Source organism: Mastomys coucha, unplaced genomic scaffold (assembly GCF_008632895.1).
Source record: "Mastomys coucha isolate ucsf_1 unplaced genomic scaffold, UCSF_Mcou_1 pScaffold20, whole genome shotgun sequence".
Lineage (NCBI taxonomy): Eukaryota > Metazoa > Chordata > Mammalia > Rodentia > Muridae > Mastomys > Mastomys coucha.
This window is the reverse complement of record NW_022196903.1, coordinates 139,047,877-139,067,625: the sequence shown is the minus strand read 5'-3', so window position 1 is coordinate 139,067,625 and position 19,749 is coordinate 139,047,877. Positions and strand designations below refer to the sequence as shown.

The window sequence follows — 19,749 nt, the reverse complement described above, 5'->3', positions numbered from 1 at the left end:
TGTATGTGGTGTGTGAGCCTGTGGGTGTGTGTGTTTGTGTGTGTGTATGTGGTGTGTGAGCCTGTGGTGTGTGTGTGTGTGTATATGTATGTGGTGTGTGAGCCTGTGGTGTGTGTGTGTGCTGCTATGACTACAGCCAGGCAGCTCAGCACCTTGCTTCATTTCATCTTATTGTGGACCAGAGCTCCATCATATGAACAATAACCCAGGCCGTCTACACTCACCACTCAAAGCCCACAGTGCTGCTTGACTTAAAGCTGGTCTAGACTACAGTGTCCTGAGGCAAGGACCTTTGCTGTTGAGCTGGGTGCAAAGATGACTCAGTACATTTGTTAGAATAATTCAACCATCCATTGTTCACCTGGGCAGTTCTATTCCAAGCACCAGAAAAGAAAAATGAAAAGAAAGACGAACTTTTTTTGTAAATAAAGGATACAGACAAAACATGGTCCTGGAAAAGCCTATTCTCTCCCAGGAAGTTAAGAATGAAATTTTCACAGCAAAGACTTCTGCTTAGATTTACTAAAAGAAAGTTTGCAGATCCTCAGAGAGATCCTCTCCTCAACCAAAATACCTCTGAGCACCCCAAGCGGGAACCTAGCCTGAGGCTAGGGGCAGCCGCTGCGACCCAGTGTGGAGACCTAAAGGAAGTGATCAGGTGATGGGGACCTTCTCACTTTAGAAAACTTCTGTTCGTGTGTGCACATCAAAGGATACAAACTAAGAGATACTAAGGATACAAACTAAGGTCAGGAACCCGACCTGAGAGCTCAGGCCGGGGGCCCAGGTGGTGGAAGGAGAGAACCCGTTCCTGCCAGTTGGCCTTATCCACCACAGTTTCTGCCCACCTAGCCACCCGCCCCTATACAAAATCTATTACATTTATTTAAGAGTGATAAAAATTAAAGAGAGAAGGAATTGGTAAGAGTGGTTGTATTTGAAAGTTGTCTGTGGGGGTGGAGCGTGAGAACGAGATGGGCAAAGCCGACAACCATGGAAAAACCCAAACTGTTCTTTACTAGTCAAAAATAAACTTTAAAACTTCTGAGACCAGACGCTAGGTGCAGTGTGTGATTCGTGGGAGGGGCTGGGGAGGTAGCAAATGAATCAAAGATGCTTTCAGATTTGTCCTCCTCTGCTACCTCCCCTCCCGCAAATTCCACCCATCTCACTGTCCCCACCCTAGAGTGAGCCAGAGGTCCAGCTGTAGATCGCTGCTGAGCCAGTCGCTGATGCAATCCGCAGCAGAGCGAGCTCAGCTCTCCATCTTCCGCGAGTGCCGACCCTGAGCGCCACGTGTCGCCGCACGGCCGCCTCCTCCAGAGGAGAGTCACATTTGCACCCAGGAGCTGGAGCCACTACCCAAGCCACGAGCAATGAAGGTAAGTATCGCTGAAGTTCATGCTGGAATGCAGCCACCCACCTGGGATATCTCGGGCACTGTGTGGAGAGAGGAGGATGGAAGGACCAGCTTGCTTTGTCCTCCGTCCCGGGCTGCGGAGCGTGAGGACTCAGCCTCCTGTCCACCCGCAGATGCTCCCGCTCTGGTTTGTGTCCCGGCTCTGTGGATGCGGTATCCAGATTTAGAGGATGCCATAGCTCCTCTCCCACATGCTCACAAGGCGGGAAGAAGGACCGTATCCCTGCGTCTGAGCTGCCCAGAGATAGGGTTTGGCGAGGATGCTCGGGTGCTCTTTTGGGTAGGTGTAATAGAAGTGGGAGGAGGACCCTCTTGGCTGCCGATAGCAGATAACCCGTCTTTTTAGGTCCAAGTTCCAAGTGGAAGCTTCTGAGAGTTACAGATCCCTTGGCTTCAGGGCTGCCTGAAGGACCGGCGTGCAGGCGTGTATTCTAATGATAATCTGAGATAGCTGGCCCAGAGGCCAGCCTCAGTCGTTTTAAGGTATTTTCCAGAGCCAGAGCTCCGGCTGTCTGAAAAGCTGCCAGATCTGAAAAACTCCGTTTCCTAAGGGAAATGATACATTGTCGATTGTGCGGTCACCTAGCTTCCTGGAAGGAACATTCCAGTAATAAAATGTGGGTTTCGGGGAGCAACGGAGCGGAGCCACGTTTTAGTTTCTGAGGAGGTGGAGGAAGTTAGAAACTCAGACTGCTCAAGCCTCCCTGGAGGGAATCCACACGTCACTTCTCCATCAGCACTGTGCTGCCCTTGCTTCTAGCCATGACCTTTTCTCTTTTTCTCTTTTTCTCTTTTTCTCTTTTTCTCTTCTCTTCTCTTCTCTTCTCTTCTCTTCTCTTCTCTTCTCTTCTCTTCTCTTCTCTTCTTCCCTCCCCTCCCCTCCCCAACCCTCCCCTCCTCTTTCTTCCCCTCTCCTCTCTTCTTCTTCTCTCTCCTCCCCTCCCCTCCCTTCCCCCTCCTCTCCTTTTCTCTCTCTCCTCCCCTCCTCTCCTCCTCTTTCTTCTCTCCCTTTCTTTACATTCATTACCTTATCTCACGAAATCATATGCATTTATAATTTTTATACAAATGCATTTAATGTATTCACTGTCTTTCCTAGTCATTTGCTCATTCTGTATATATCTACCTTAAAATATAAGTTCCATAGGTGGGCAGTCCGTGTATAGGGAAAAGGTAGATGCCACAAGGCGGCTGAGCAAGGGGTTTAGATTCCCCATCTGTGGTCCTCTTGGCAAGGTTCAAAGTGTGTAACTAATGAAGGTACAAAGCCAAGATGGCTACTGCCTTGTTTGGAGGGAGTGAGGCAGGGGTGAGTGGTGTGTCTCAGTTTAATTTGCTTTCTGAGTCATAGAGACAAAGGATGGAAATTTTTAAAAAAATGTCTCTGAGAGCCAGGCTTAGCACACACCTGTAGTCCCAGTGCTTGTGGAATAGAGAGAAGAATCAGGAGTTCAGGGCGATCCTTGGCTATACAGCATCCTCTAACCACCCTAGGCTGCAGTGGACCCTCAGGGGGCAAAGTCTGTGTTTTAAGAATTATTATTTTCAGCTCATTGGATCCTTAAGTTTTATATTTGAAATGGGTTGGAACTTTTTGGAAGGAAGTTAAAAATTTGACCCTAACTGATAAAGCTTTCTGGTGTACCTGTGATGTTGCAGGATATTTGATCACACTGTGAACCCTGAGGTTGTGTTGCAGTGTGCCTCTGCACACAGCTTTAATCTCTCCTAAACAATGAAGGTAAAGTTAGTTTGCAGAAGGAAACATCCATCTCTGAAAGTGACGTCTAATAGAGTGGCAGACAAAGTGATGAATCAGAGAAAGATTTGACAGGATAGGATATGTCCAACTCTCATGAGAAGAGAGAGGAAAGGGAAGCTACTTAAGAGAGAACAGTAGAGAGGAAGAAGGCAGTTTTACCAGGACAGTTATAGAGAGACAGGTTGCAGAGAGAAAGAATAAGCTACACACAGGTAAAGACAGAACAAGCCAGCGAATGAGAAGGAGCAAGAAGATCAGAACATATTGTCAAAGTTAGAATGAGGCCAAGCAGTAACAATTCAGTCAGAAGCTGACAGATGCAAGTTTGAATCAGTCAGCTTGGAGAGGAGCTTGAGCCAGAACAGCTGAGTTGAACCAGCCAGCCAGAGTTCAGAAAGAGCTAGGAAGGGGTGCGATTATTAAGCAGTAAGTCTCAGAGGTTGAAAACTTTCTAGACCTAGTTTAGATTGCACAGAGGCTAGAAGCTTCGAGGTCTAGGCTTAGGGTAGCTGATGGAGACAGTAAGTCAGCAGACGACAGTTATTTCAGGAGAAGAAAAGTTACTTTTACACTGACTCCCTCAGCAGTTTTTGTGATTGTGGGTTTTATTCCATCTCATTTGTGTTCATGAGGGAACTGCTTGGAAGCTGTTACCAACCAAGAGGTTTAGGGCTACTCTGACGACTTTTTTTTTTTTTTGGTTTTTGAGACAGAGTTTCTCTGTGTAGCCCTGGCTGTCCTAGAACTCATTCTGTAGACCAGGCTGGCCTCGAACTCAGAAATCCGCCTGTCTCTGCCTCCCAAGTGCTGGGACTAAAGGTGTGCACCACCACCGCCCGGCGCTGATGATCTTAATTAAGCGCAGAAATAAAGAAGCTGCCTGGGCATCTGAGTTGGTTAAGCCTTTTGGGGTTTTGGGATGCATGCTTCATAGAAAGTTTCTTGTGGTATTGCCATGGGATGACTGGCAAAAGAGTTCTCTCTATCCCTTCAAAGCCTGATAGTCACATTTCTTTATTAATTTAAAATATTTATTTTTATGTAATATTTATGTAATATGGGTGGTTTAGCTGCATGTAAATCTGTGCACCATGTGCATGCCAGAAGGAGGAACTGGAGTTACAGATCCTGAGTCACCATATAGATGCTGGGAATCGAACCCAGGTCTTCAGCGAGAGCAGCCAGTGTTCACTGAGCCATCTCTCCAGGCCCTAGAGGGGGGGCTTTCGAGAGTCTGTTTTCTCCGTCCACTATGGGAGTCACCAGGATAGAACTGAAGAAATGAAGCCTTGTAGCAATCACTTTTGCCTGTGGAGCTATTTCACTGAGCCATTGCCTTTTGTGTATATGTATATGATATGTGCTGTGCCTGCATGTTTATGTGTGTAAGTGTATACAAACACATGCCAACACTTATGTGTTGAGGTCAGAGAGAAACTTCTCACACTCTTTGTCTTCCTTGTTTGAAACAGAGTCTCTGTTGCTAGCCACTGAGTTACGTCAGGGAAGCCAGCCTGTGAGTTTCCAGGAATCCAAGATGCACCACCTCACTTGGTGTTACTGAGCTCTGGGCATTTGAATCAGCTGTACCCGCTGAGCCACCCAGCCCTATGATTTCTTTAAATATGTAATAATTCTAGGGGAACCCTCAGTGCATGCTAGGGAGCTTCTGCTTCTGTAATGTACTGAGACGGTGGGACCTTTGTGTTAGATGTCATTGAATGTGTATGCCCTTAAAACTGCTTAGAAATTGACATCTGACCTGCAACAGCATGGTGTGTCTCACAAACAATTTTCTATCATATAGGCTATGACTTTTTGGCTGAAAATGGTTTTCCCAAAATATTTGTCTTGCGCTTACTGGTTAACAAGAAAGATTATTAAAAGACTTCAACTCTTATTTATTTTTAAAGACTTACTTTATTTTTCATTTGTGAGCGCATGCAAGCATGTATACCACGTCTGTGGGTGCCATCGAAGGGCAGAAGATGGCCTTGTAACCCCTAGAATGGGAATTGCAGATGTTTGTGAGCAGCCTGATGGGGTGCTGGGTACTGAGTTCAGATCCCCTGGACGAGCAGGAAGTGCTCTTTACCACTGAGCCATCTCTCCAGGCCCGACTTTTGTTTGTTTTGTGTGGGATTGTCATGGAATATGGAGTTGTCATGGAGTGTGGGATTGTCATGGAGTGTGGGGTCGTCATGGAGTGTGGGGTTGTCATGGAGTGTGGGATTGTCATGGAGTGTGGGGTTGTCATGGAGTGTGGGGTCGTCATGGAGTGTGGGGTTACCGTTGAGTGTGGCTACCGCTGGATGTGGCTACTGATGAGTGGGGTTACCACAGAGTGTGGGATATCCACCACCAAGGGCTGCCATTACTTCAGGAAAGAGAAAACATTAAATAATAATACTCTGAAAACACAGAAAAAAAATTGAAGTAAATAGAAAAGACAAACATAAGAAAAAAATGGAAGAAAATAGTCATCCATGGTGGTACAAACCTGTAATTCCTGTGAATAGGAACCAAAGCAGGAAGTCTGTCAAAAATCTGAGGTCAGTCTATGTTGAATATTCAGTACAAGATCAGTTAGGGCTATATATATATCAGACATTCTATCTAATGAAAACAACAACAAGAAATGAAAGAACCCCCCCAGAAAACTATATAAGGACACAATTATACAGTAAGCAATGCTTTCTAGTTATACTAAAAACCCTGGTTCTTTGGGATTCAAACACTGTTAACTTGCTGTACATTAAAAGTAGTCTTATATTAACTTTGTGTTACTGGGCTGAGGAGTGAGGAGAGACCTGGAGAAGGAGGATGAACCAGAGGGGAGGAGGAAGTCACAGTGGGGAAAGAAGGACCATGAGCATGTGGCCAGGACTGTATCTGGGGTACACCCCTGGGGAGGCAGCCAGGTCAGCAGTTAGAAGACTAGATTAGGGGTGACCCCACTAATTGTCAAAGCCAAGTAAAGCAGCCGTGGTCTGAGTCACATTCATTTTTAAGGTAGTAAGGGATAAGCATAAAGTGGTTATCTACTACAAAAACCAGCTCGGTTGTTCTTTATTTTGATGTATGAACCTGAATATTTGATCAATTCTTCCTGTTTATAGTCTGTACCTTAGTGTGCACCTCTGGTGTCTTGGCCTTACTTGATGCCCACCTGTGGAAGTCTTGTTTCGTTTTGATTCTTTGAGACAGTCTCATGTAGCCCTCTATGAGGGCTGTATGCATGTACAGAGAACCCCCCGGCTCAGATTTTGAGGTCAAATACCGATTCCTTATGAGCACAAATGTAAGTGTACCTTTGGGATGCTCACCCAGAGAAGCCACGGTTGTCTGAGCAAGATACAAAGCTGAGATGCAGTTTGCATCCATCCTGCATGAGGCTATGGTAGGTTTGTACTGGACGGTCATTGAGCACTCCATCCACCGTATGAGCACAGAAGGGGAATTCTTTTCTAATTAGCCCGCTGGGGTGATCTCTGTCCTGAACATTAGTTCAGCAAATTGTGAAATCATCTAAGTACTTCTTTGAACTCTGAAGATAAAAGATGAGTTAGAAGAGAGGGTGGAGCATGGTGATGGATGAGGGTGGAGCACGGTCATGCATGCCTGCAATCTGTGGAGGTGGAGGCAGGAGGATCACTCAAGGTCACTCTAAGATAGGTAGAAAGTTTGAAGCCAGCCTGGGTTTTGTGGAACTTAAGATAAGTACAGCCATAAATTATGCAGGGGTCAGTATCTTGATTATTGCGAAGAGACACCATGACCACAGCAACTCTTATATAGGAAAGCATTTAATTGGGGCTGGCTTACAATTCAGAAATTTAGTCCATTATCATTATGGCAGGAAGCATGCCAACTTGCAGGGCAGACCTGGTGCTGGAGAAGGAGCTCTTGAATCTGGGGCGTGGTGGAGCATGCCCCGAGTGCCCTGCAACCATTACTGCAGAGGAAAACTGTCGGATCAGGTGGCTCAAGGCAGCCTGAGCCACACAGTGAGTTTCAGGCCAGCCCGAGCTATCCTGCAAGACCATCTCTCAAAAACGAAGCTAAGTAACAAAATAAAATAAAACAACCCAAAAAATAAAAAATGGAAGAGCTTCAGATCCAGTATGCACCTTCACCATAGCAATTGTAAGTCTGGAGAGGTGGCTTAGTGGTTAAACGTGTGCAACTGCGTGACCTTGCAGGCCTGTTTCCTAGAACCCGAATTAACAGAGCAAGGGTCTGAGGAAAAGACAAATTCACTCACAACAATCACCTCAGATTGCTTATAGGTACAGCTTGGGAAGAGCAGGCTCATCACTGCCACAACCAAAACAAGAAAATATGCAAAAGTGCCCGTGGCACATCTGTGGAAGTTGGACTAGGGCAAAATATCCCATGAAGAGGTAGAGGCAGAGTACTGGACTGCCTCAGCTGATCTAAAGCTACCACTGAAACAGCCAGTTTAAAACCTACTTTTGCTTTGTTTGATCCTTTGAAACAGAGTCTCAACTAGTTGAGCTGGCTGGCCTGGAATTCACTATGTAGGCCAGGCTCTAACACACTTGCCTCAGCCTCTTGAGTGCTGGGGTTAAAGGTGCACATCAAATGCAGGCCCCCTGTGCTCCTCGCCTCTCTCTCAGTTGCTGGGATTAAAGATGTGTACCTTTAATGTGAAAGGGGGATGTGCTAGGCTACACTCCATCTTTGCAGCTAGTGGACTGGTGGACTCTCTGAAGACACACGCTCGCTCAGCTCAGAGGTGGTTGGATGCAGCCTAAGATGGGGGGCCCCAACCCAGGGTGAGAACCGACACAGGCTGGGGCCAAAGCTGAGGTTCCTGGACACCCAAGTGCCACTGGGAACCTCAAGGAGCCAGGAATAGAGGGGGCACATAGGCCAGTGATGAGCCCTGGGTTTGGGGGAAGGGGAACTCCCGGCTTAGTCCAGGGATCAGTGTCCGGAGTGTGGAGGGTCCTTCTTTGGGAGATTTAGTCAGTGAAGTTTTGAATGATGAAGGCTACCCCCTCCTCACAGGTTCTTGATGAGAGAGACAGTCCTTGTTTGTCCAAACTGTTTATTCATAATAAAAATGGGTGCATACAACTTACTCAGGATGGACCAGAGATTGAATACCTTTGCAAGAAGGAATGTCTGGGAAGGGAGCTGATTGGCTAAACCCTCTCGACAGGCCATCTAGATACCACGTTAGTATGGAGAATTCTATGTTCTGTGCTACGTAACAAGTTGTCAAGATCCTCATGTCGGGTGTCGTGGTCACATGCTCCAGGGCAGGGACTAGGTCAGGAGTTGATAAACCGCCTACTGTTGTCGGATATGAGCATTACCGGGGTCATGAATCCCCTCCACCTTCCTAGCTCTTGTCTGGTCACAGGGTTCCACTTGCCTGGAAAGGTTTGCATAATTTACCAATCTTCATACATTTGTCAAACAGCGTAGCAGACACTAGACATTTAAGGGAGAATGATGTCACTGCTCTGGAGCAGAGGAAGATGTGGCAACCATCCAGTATTGTACTCACCCTACAAGATGTGGGATTGAACTGGTTTCCTCAACTTGCAGCACTTTCCAAAGAGGACCACCCCACAGAGAGGCGTGGGAGCCAATCAGCTTTTCAGTCTCCAACCTTTTGGGTAAAATCAGCAAAAATGACTGTTGTCAACTTCCATTGATACTGATCAGGCTAAAATCAAATGAAGTGAGTCATACCTAAGTTCCATGTCACCCGCTATGCTAGATTCAACAGACACAAATCATTCCCATTCGGGCCCTTATCAGCTATTTCCTGGTGGTAACCAATCAGTTTGTACATCTTGATAAGTATGTCAACCAATCAATTGGTACATCTGATAAGCATTCTAGTTTGTGAAATAAAGTGTCTTGTAAGTCTGAAATAGAGAATAATAACAACCAAACCAGGCACGATGGTGGATGACTGGAGTCAGGGCGGAATGGAGGCAAGTGGATTGCCTCTGTGAGACCTTGTCTTAAAGCAAAATGAAAATGAGCCAGATAAGGTCTTTAAAATGTGGTTTTAAAGAAAGAATATTCGTTTAGTTTGTGTGTGTGTTGCGGGGGGCTGTGATATGGTACACTTGTAGTCTGACTGGTGGGAAATCAGTTCCCACGAACCATGTGGGTTTGGGGGATCAACCTCAGGTTGTCAGGGTGGAGGGAATGCCCTTTCTCATTGAGTCATATCTCCAGCCTGTGATGCTGGCCTTGGTAAGCCTTTATTTAAATCTCTCCCAAGGTTTGCCTGGCAGAAAACATCTGAGGGAGGCAACATCTTGGCAGCACGGTTCCTGTTTCTTTTTTCATACACACTTTTCATTCTCTTTTTAAAAATTGAAGCTTTTCTTTCACTCATTCCAAGGGATAAGCCACAAAAGTTGCTATGGCACTAAGAAATGAATAGCTTAGGTTATTGTGTCCCAAGCCCTCCTGTAATCAAGGCACCATAAATCCCTCTCTGTCCTCACCGAAAAGCCACTCCCAATCAGTGGAGAGTTTGTGTGTTCTGCTAGTGGGGCTGCATCCTGACTGCCAGACAGCACGGCTGAGACCCTTTGTTTAAAGACAAACATTGTCGGTTCTCTGAACTAGGTCTGAGAATGAGCGAGCCCCTCTCAGTACCTGAGGAACAAAGTGCTCAGGACAGTCAGCTGGCCTAGGGCACTTCTCCTTTCCCAGAGGCTAATCCGGGTGAGTTAGGCCGGACACCTCTCCTGTAACCCCAGGGGCACCTGGCTTACCCCACTGTAATCCCACCTGAGGTACCCCCTGGGCCACCACACCGAGGCAGGGCCAGAAAGAGTTTAGGTAGTTAGAAAGTAGTGCTGAGCACCCAGAGATACCCACCACGTGGACCACACTGCTGCAGACATCCATCTGCTTCCTTCATGGGTCAGAGACCCTCTGCTGATAGACAGCATATGGCAGGATTTGGAAGGAGGAAAGAGAACAGGGTATAACGGATTATAATCTCAAAAAGAAAAAAAAAATGAAAACAGAAAGAAAGTAGGAAAGAAAAATGTCCTCTGCTTGGTGACCTTCCTGGTTTAGGAGGAAGCTCTGGTGGCACGAAGAAATCAGTTATCTTGTACTCTAGGAGAAGACAAGTCCCCCTTCTCCACACCCCACAGTAATTCTCCTTGTCTGGCTACTTCCTACAAACACACAACCCAAGCTGCCTCGACTGTTCTAGACTGTTCTGTCCTGAAACCTCCTGCCGAGGGCCACGAGGGAGGGAGCAACAGCATAGCCATGGTGGTTGCTCTTCTCCTCCGAGGGGAACAACCCTGAGGACCACGTGTCCTGAGGACTTCATGCTGCTGTGGAGTTCCCCTCTCCTTGCTGCCCTCACATCCCTCTTAATCTAAGGATTGTGTGAAAACTCTAAGGGGGCTCCGAGCTCACTGGGCGGTGTCTCTAGCACTCAAAATATTAATGCTTGATCTGTCTCAGGCATTGCTGCTGGAGCAGATTAATGATTCAGTCACTACCCTAGGAAAGACCATGACCCTTAGAAAACATTTGGCAAAATAAAATTGTTAGTGAAGCTAAGTTAAGATGTTTTTGCTATTGGCTCTGATGTAGAAAATCTCAGGGAACAATTTAAAGTTCAGAAAGGCACACTCTTAATAGTTAAGCTAGGGACTTTCTATGGTCAGGGAACAAGAACAATGGGAGCACTGGCTTGTGGGACTCTCTCTGAGGCTGGACTGGTGAGGATTGGTTTATTATACTCATTTTTGCTCTCAGCTTCCTGATATGATTTATTCTGAGGATTTAAAGTAGATATAACTGATTTTTAAGAGGATAAATAATAAAATCCTTTCTTTGTAACCGCAAATTACTGCCTCCCGGTAAGAGAAACTAGCTGAGCAATCTACCTTGCTTGCTTACACTTTGTTAAACTATAACAATTGCTTAGTTACAAATGTACATGGGTTCTTGGGAATAATTTGTTTATGTGCTATGAAAATGTTTCTTGCAAAGGTATTGGGGAGCATACTGTTTTTTTCATAACCATTCACTAGAACTAAAATATAATCACCATCGTATTTTTATATTGCTTGAAAGATTTTGCTGGGATTATAAACTATGTGAGAAAAAAATAAAGTTATTGGAACATCATTTCTTCCACCCACCAACTGTGTGTATATATGTATGACCAAGCCAGATCAGTCAGAGGACTGAAAAGAAAGGACAATTAGACAACATTATAACATAACTCCAACCAGTTTTGAAGCTGAAGTGGGTTTATATTTTTTCCAGTCTACTTTTATATCATTCAATACAAAGAATATGGTCAGTCCTAAGGCAAAAACAGAGTAGTTAAGGAACAGACAAAGCATAAACAAGGGTCCCAAGGTTAGTCTATTTAGGGTCTTAACAAGACCCATCAAGATACAAGAACACGTTCCTCATTCATCTTGAGCCTACTTCCTTGTCCTAGCCCAATGTCAAAAATTCCTGCCAAATTCCTAGAAGCACACCATGAGCTCTCCACATCTCCCCCCTCCTATTTTATGAACAAGACGGTGTCTGTCTGTCTGTCTGTCTGTCTTAGGTTGTTCAGACAAGAATGCTTTCCTTATCCATCATGGAATATGCATTGTCAAAAACAATGTATTTCTGTCTTTGGTAAGACTCTGTAAAATCTTACCCATCAGTTGACTGCCAGACTGTTAAATTAATGATTCTGTCTGGGGTTCCATTTTTAATTTCAAGCCATGTATTTTGGCCACCAACATGTTGATGTTGTTAAAGGCAAGTTTTATTGAAATGGGCAGGAATAAAAGTATTCCCAGGACAAGAAGGGCCAACATGATCAAGCTATATAAGCCATTCTTTAAGCTTGACCAAGATGGAAATACTGACCTTAAACCATGAATAATTTTATCAGCAGTGCCTGCAGCATTCTTTAAATTCATCATCTCATTATGCAAAGGTGTTAGAATTATGCTGAATACTCTGCAAGTGTCTTTGAATTTTCTCCCAATTATAGTGACTGTCATTGTAAATTTTAGAAGTGACACAAATCCATTGGTGTTTAGCGTGACACTCAATATTGGTTCTTACTCTTGAACTCTGAAACCTCCTCTCCAATACTTTGAATAGTATCATGAAGAACATCAATTCATTGTTCGAATCTCTTATCTAAATCTTCTTGAATACACAGAACATTAGTAACAGTTTTTGCTAAATGACTAACAAAAGTGGCTGTCTTAACGTCTTTTTGGGGGGCGTGGGGGAGAGAGCACAAACGCAGTCTTAACATCTTGAGTCAAAGCAATTGCAGAAGCAGTGGTACTGGCTATTAATGTAATCAAAGCCTGGGCAATAATCATGCCCACTACCCTCTTCTACTTAAAGCCTGACTCACTTCTTCCAATATTGGTAAGCTTTTTTTCAGAATAAGAAGGTCCTGTCATACTCACAGGCAATAAAACAAAGTTGGTTGATAGATCACCATAACAGATATGCCAGATTTCAATACATTAACATAATTATAAAGTATACAATCAACACAACTTATATTAAATACCATAGAAGAAACAATATTAATTTTATCATGGTCAATTAATAAAAGATTAGAAGCTTTAACACATGCACTAACAATTGTTCAAAATCCAGATCCTGTGCTAATTTTGTCGATTGCCAATGAAACTTCATAGAGAGCTGCAGTTGACTTCCAGATTTGCCATTGGAAATGGCCTGCTTCTGATTGCCAAAGACCTATGGACATCTCCTTTTGCCCAATGCTTGATTGAATCCCTGCCCAATCAATAATTCATATGTTATTGGAAACATTAAACCACATTGGGGATGGATTATAACATTCTTTCCATTTAACGATTTTGTTAAATACCAGGTCCACATTCTCTGTGGGTTCAGACCTACAAGGTCATATCTTATGAGGATCAGGGGTAGATCCCTCATAATGTTTAGGCATGCCCTTCTCTATGCTTTGAGTTATGGTTTGTGAAACATTTTTCTTCTGAACTTAAATGAACAGAGAAACATACCCATCATTTGTACTATTCTTCACAAAGCAAACAGGAATCCCACCACAAGTATACTGAAAGTCATGGTCTCATTATAAATTGACTCCCCTGTGCAGAGAGATTCAAGAAGTTGAGTATTATTCCTGGTCATGAGAATCTCTGATCTGGACCACATTGCTGGATGTATCAGTGGTGAGTCAGAAACATAGGCCCAGTTCACCGAGTTCAGGAACTGTCATCAGCATCAACATCACCAGTAAGGGAATCAGCAGGAAGGTGGGATTGTTCTGTTAGTTGCACCAGCCCTTCTCGTAGCCATCATGCTCCATTTCCTTCTTGTGAAAAAACACAAATGTGATCTCATCCCCATGAGTAGGGTCGGGTCCATGCCATTGGTCTGTCAAAGAATCCTTCTACTTCACTTAAGCATGTCGTAGAGGTATGAGGATGCCCAAGATGCTCAGCTGCTGAACTCCCATGAACATCCAAATTTAAACAAAAATTTAAATAAAAAGAGCATGATTAAATAGTTTTGTGATGTTTGAGGATATAACTCCTTCTTTTTTATTTTATAAAGATATTGTTTTAAAGTTCCGTGGGTTCATACGACAATACCTTGTCCTTGAGGATTATGAGGAAGCCTAGCAATATGGGTAATATTAAATTGCTGACAGAAAGTCTCAAATGCTTGGCTGCAATAGCCAGTTTCAACATCTGTCATAATCTGATTTGGAACACCCGACAATAGAGAAGCAGCATAGGCAGTGAGTAATCACATTTTTAGTTCCGTCTCCTATCGAAGCAGTTGCAATAAGAAAGCCTGAGAATAGTCAAATGTACATATTTTAATTTACCAAAATCAGAAATCAGAAATATGAGTAACATCTATTGCCATAATTGATTAGGTGTAAGTCCTCAAGGATTAACACCGTTATGTGGTTCAGGTAGAAATTGAGGACATTCAGGACAAGCCTTTACAATTTGATATGCACATTCTCTAGAAATATCAAATTGTTGTCACTATTTTGATGATGTACAGAATGAGAATCTTTGACTACTTGTTCCTGTGTAAGGCCTATAACCCTCCTGGTATAAAAATCTGCTGTGGCATTGCCCTCACTAAGTGGTCCCGGCAGTCCGGTATGAGCTCTTAAACATCCTATAAAGTAAGGAACAGTAATACATAAATAATTGCAAAATTTGAAAATTAGAAGTATCTAAAAAAAAAAAAAAGGAACAGTTTCAAGCAGTTGTAAACCATGAGCTATATATTGGCGGCTATGAGTATACAAATTACAAGCTTGATTTTCAACATTTCTAAAACAGTGGCTACAACATGCTGAAGGTGGGGGGACTCAAGAGAATGAAAATGTGATCCAATCACATGTGCTGCCTTCCTATTAGATGAGCTGTCTGTGAGTACAGTAAGCACATGGGCCACGTGCATAAATCTATAGGAAATACAAAAGCATGCATAGAGGCAAACAGTAGCAACTTGTCTTTTGGATAGTGAGTATCAATTTTGCCTGAAAATTTTACACATTCAGTAGGCCAAATATCAGAATTCTGCAGTAACCAATTCAATTGCTGCTTGGAATAAGGAATAAAAATTACATCAGGTTCTTTCCCAAAACACTTTTATGATTTTTTTGTTTTGTTTTGTTTTTTGTTTTTTGTTTTTTTGTTTTTTGAGATGCAGTTTCTCTGTATAGTCCTGGCTGTTCTGGAACTCACTCTGTAGACCAGGCTGGCCTCGAACTCAGAAATTCACCTGCCTCTGCCTCCCAAGGGTTAGGATTAAAGGCGTGTGCCACCACTGCCCGGCCACTTCCATGATTCTATCCTATAATTCAGTATTAACACAGCAACAGCTTCATAGTAAGGTGTTAAAACTTTAGTTGGAGTTGAAGAAAGATGAATCCACATTTATGGTCTCTTTTGCCAAAGAACTGAGAAGTATCATGAGAAGTATCAAAATCCAAACAGCTAAAAATTGGTCATAGTCTATATAATGTATCTGTTGTTGCCTAATAGCTTCCTACTTTCTGCAAAGATATTGACCATTCTTTGAGGCAAAACTTTCCAATGATATAACTTCATGGGTTCTTTATAATTGCAAGCAGGCACACTAAAGGCAAACCCTTTACAATAGTCAGGATGCAAAGGAATATTATAAAATCAATCTTTTAAATCTATGATGATTTTACAAGTGTTTTTTTTTTTTGGAATGGCAGCTAGAGTAGGTAAGCCAGGTTGTCACGCCCCCATAGGTTCTATAGTTTCATTAATCATCTGTAAATCTTGCAACAATCTCAACGGGCCTGATTTTTTTCTTAATTACAAATATATGTGAGCTCTAGGGGGAATTAGAAGATTCAATGTGGCCAGCTTGCAATTGCTCCTGCACTAGCTGTTGAGCGGCCAGAATTTTTTTCTGAAGTAAGGGACCACTGATCCACCCATAAAGGAACATCACTTTTCCATGTACTCTTATCTGCAGGGAGTGCAGGCTTGTCAGTGGTCTCCATTTAAAATACCTTAGACCTTGCCATGGGCTGGCCAGCCTTGACCCGTCAACCCGTGGAGAAATAGGGTCCTGGAACAGGTTGGCAAGATATGGGTGGATTGACAGACAGATATGATACAAGGGAGTGTTGTATTTGAGTGTGTATTCTCAAAGTAGGCATCTGACTTTCTTGGTCATTACAAAAGAGAAAGAACAGTGAGGTGGCATGATTTTCAAGGTACATCGAGGTCATCTGAAGTACAATGGGTCTAAAGTAGCAGCCATCTTTTCTGGACGGGCAACGCCCCTCAGCCCCCCCTTTCGGCCCTTTTTAGCGCTTGGACCGCACAGAGGTGGCAGAGTGGGAGGGAAGGGGGGCTGCGGGGAATGCCTCGCAGTGTGCGCGTGTACACACACACACACACACACACACGCGCGCACACACACACACACACACACACACACACACACACACACACACACACGCACGCACGCACGCACGCACGCACGCGGTCCAGCCCATCCTTAGTAAATCCACTATGCTCATCTTCTAGGATAGCAGAGATATGCCCCAGAGGTCCCATTCTTCTAATTCCTGGGAGTGGCTTAGCTGCAATTCTAATGTGGTCTGAAATGAGGATTGTAGTTGACCTTGCCCTGGGATAATTAACTTCTATTCTGCAAACTTCAATGCCCGAGACCTCCCTCACGGTGTTCCTAACAACACCGGAGGCAATTAGACTTAATGGGTAAGATTCCCTAGGAAATTCCAAGCCAGGGTTCGGCTAAGATGTTGGAACATTGGTGAAGGTCAGAAGGCCACGTCTAATTTAGCTTAGCTATTATTAGCAAATCATTGCTTGGGGGGCACCTAGCACACAAGACCCTCCACCAACTATCACAAGGACAAATCTGGGACACCTCCGAGTTAGGGATTCTAAAAGGCTCCAGGAGACCAGCCTCTTTGAAGCTTTGAGCTTCATGAACTGCTGTCTCTAAGACTCCCCTGGAATGGGTGTGGCAAGACCTGTTTTTCCTTTTTTAGGGGTAACTATAAGGGGCTCTAATGTTCTCTGATTTTGCTTTCCTAACTCTTGGTCAGGTAAATAACCACAATCAAACATTTGATGTGTAACTTTGTTATTCGGACTGTATAAAAGGACTCCCATGTCCTTCATTATTTATGTCTCTTCCTCATGGGTTAACAGGCAAATTAGGAAAAATGTGAGGTTGAAAATATCCTTGGTGTCCTTCCTCATTTTCCCAACGTAAGAGATCACTGCTTTGCTCAGGACTCTCTGACTTTGCTCTGTTCCTTCAATTGAGTAATGGTAGTTGTTTTAGGCCAAGAACCAGGCCAATGAATAGAAACGATTATTGATGCATCAGCTCCTGTATCCAGTAGCCCTGTAATTTTTTCCATTTATTCTTTTCTTTTTCTTTCTTTCTTTTTTTGGTTCCATTCATTCTTAAAGCGAGCTCAGGTTTTCAGTTTGCTTGGGCCCAATAAGCATCTGAAGAACCAAATGCTTTTTGCTCTTTGGATATTAGTTTTAATCTTATTTTTTGTCATAACTATCAGTATAAGAAGTAATCGAGCAATTCTCTGTCTGGATTGAATGATAGAAATATGGGTAGGTGAAGAAGTCATAATTTTAATTTCCCTAGTATACTTTGATCTCTAACTCCTGGGGCAATCATCAATCCTGACATAGTGGCACTGCTTCTTCCCAGTAACAATCCTACAAACCAAATATTCCAGAAGGAAGAATCTGTATCCTCATTTCAGTAGTTAATACTCTGTAGGAGGAAGGACAAGATCCAGTCCTGGGCTGCCTGGGGTGGCTAAGAAGAGACCCTGAAAGCATTATTTGCTGAGGAATGAACTGCATTGTCCCATGTCATTGTTTTAGTGTCTGGGGCTGGCCTCCTTTTCCATTTCCCCGAGGGGAGGATTTCCTAAGTCATCTCTCTTAGATCTGCATTCATTAGCCCAACGTGTCCCTCTCCTGCATCCAGGACAGAGCCCAAGTTTTCTCTCATTACTATTTTCCTTAGTTTTATTTGAACAATTCCTTATCACTTGATGCCCTATCTGTCTACACCCAAAACATTCTCCTGGAGGCCCATTAATCTTCCTCTTTCCTTTTCCAGTATGTTGAAACAAAACTTGTCATACAGTTTTCCCCTGTAGTGTGGGGCCCATGGCCACTCATAAGAGGGTCCAACATGGGAGCATAATCTAATATCATCTGTAGTAGTTCAAGTCTTTTCATAAGGTCATATGGCAGCCTGACAGGCTGTGTTTGCATCCTCATAAGCCAGTTGTTTTACTAAAAGCAATCCAGCATGAGCGGCTCCAAACTTCTGAAAGGGCTCATCAGGTCCCTGTCTTATTTTTGAAATATCTTAAGACAAATCCCCTTTAGTAGGCAAGGTATTCCAGGCATTTCAAGCAGCATTGCCAATTTGAGCATAAGTACCAGGATTAAATTGTAAATGATTCTGTATATCCTGATATTGACCCTTTCCTGTTAACATTTCATAAGTAACCAGGTAGTTAGCTCTAGCATTTAACTCCAATGTCTGCTGGCATATTTCAAAAAGTTCTGTTTTTCATAACAGATAATCTCCTCCCCTCCAACATGTACAAGCGAACTGTTTCCAATCTGCAGGCTACAGGGCCTCAGTGGAGAGGCCATCTGACATAGCCATGGTAAACGGAACAGTAGGTCCATACTGAACACAGGCAGTTTTTAATTCCTTTAGCTGTTTTTAATAGGAATGGAAGTGTGGTATCTAACAGGTTCCCTTGTTGATCCTGTGCTTCCGACACAGGGTATTGCAAAGGCTATCCTTGTATGTCTTCCACTTGTTCTATAGCCTGTTTTAGTCATGCCTGAAGACGTGATAACAGATTAACGCTAGGATTTAAAGTAAGAGCTTCCCCTCATTTCAGTTGCTCTTTAAAGTCACTGGAAGAGGCAAATCTTCATTTTTGGCTCTACTATTGATACATCCTCTGAGGAATCTGAACTTTTGCTGCTCTTTTGTTCTCTGAGAACTTGCTCAAATCTTTGAACAAGCCGAGCTAATTCTTTTTGTTTCATTTTCTGTCTCTGGGATATTCCTGCTTGTCACCTTGCAAAAAATACCTTAAGAGAATCCTGAAAAGGAAGAAGGCAATCTTCATCATGATACTTGGCAGCCTCTTCATCCAGTTCCATCTTGTCTTCGGGATCAAGGGGCTCATCACTCTCTCCTGCCTTGTCTGAGCCTCAGACATTGGAGGTGCAGATGGAACATCTTTGTCTCTCCTCTTGCTTTCACTATCTGCGTCATCCGATATCTTACCTAATTCTATACTTCCATGCCTAGGATCTAAAGTATCTCTAACTCAAATCCAAAGACTAAAAGCATTTATGGAAATTTTTTTCAGGATCATGTGTTCTTTCTCCCATGTCTGTAAACTTATCATACCTTCCTCAGAAAACCAAGTACAGATTTCTTCTACAAAAGTCAGAAACTGGGTAAGCTGTTTTTGACTTACCTTGGCTCCTCTAGATTTTACTGTGTCTTTAAGCATATGTATAAAAAGCATTCTACCATTTCCTTGCCCCATTCTTACAGGATTTACACACTGAAAGCCCAAATTTTCTTTGCTTTCCTTTATGCAGGCCTCCTTCCCTCTCCCCACAGGTGTCCTTCACTGTACTCCGTGTACTTGAGCCCTCTGATGTGGAGACACCATCTGACCAAGCCAGCTCAGTCAATCCATGGGGTCTATGCTTTCTCAGTCTGCTTTTATATCATTCTAGGTACATACAAAGAAAATGGTCAGTCCTAAGGCATAAACAAAGTAGTTAGATAAACAAAGTAGTTAAGGAACAAATAATGCATAGAAAAAGGTCCCATGATTACTGTATTCAGAGTCTTTGTTCTGTTTTGTTTTGGTTTTTCGAGACCTGGTTTCTCTGTATAGCCCTGGCTGTCCTGGAACTCACTCTGTAGACCAGGATGGCCTTGAACT

General features: G+C 43.5%; 1 protein-coding gene across 1 annotated transcript in view; it reads left to right on the top strand.

The window, feature by feature from the left end:
* Window positions 1–1,163: 1,163 nt before the first annotated feature.
* Bcat1 (branched chain amino acid transaminase 1) overlaps window positions 1,164–19,749 on the top strand; it is an 80,603-nt gene continuing 62,017 nt past the window's right edge. Inside the window, exon 1 of the mRNA XM_031383853.1 lies at window positions 1,164–1,382. Coding sequence (XP_031239713.1) covers window positions 1,377–1,382 — 6 coding nt within the window. The 5' untranslated portion in view covers window positions 1,164–1,376. The remainder of the gene's footprint in view (window positions 1,383–19,749) is intronic.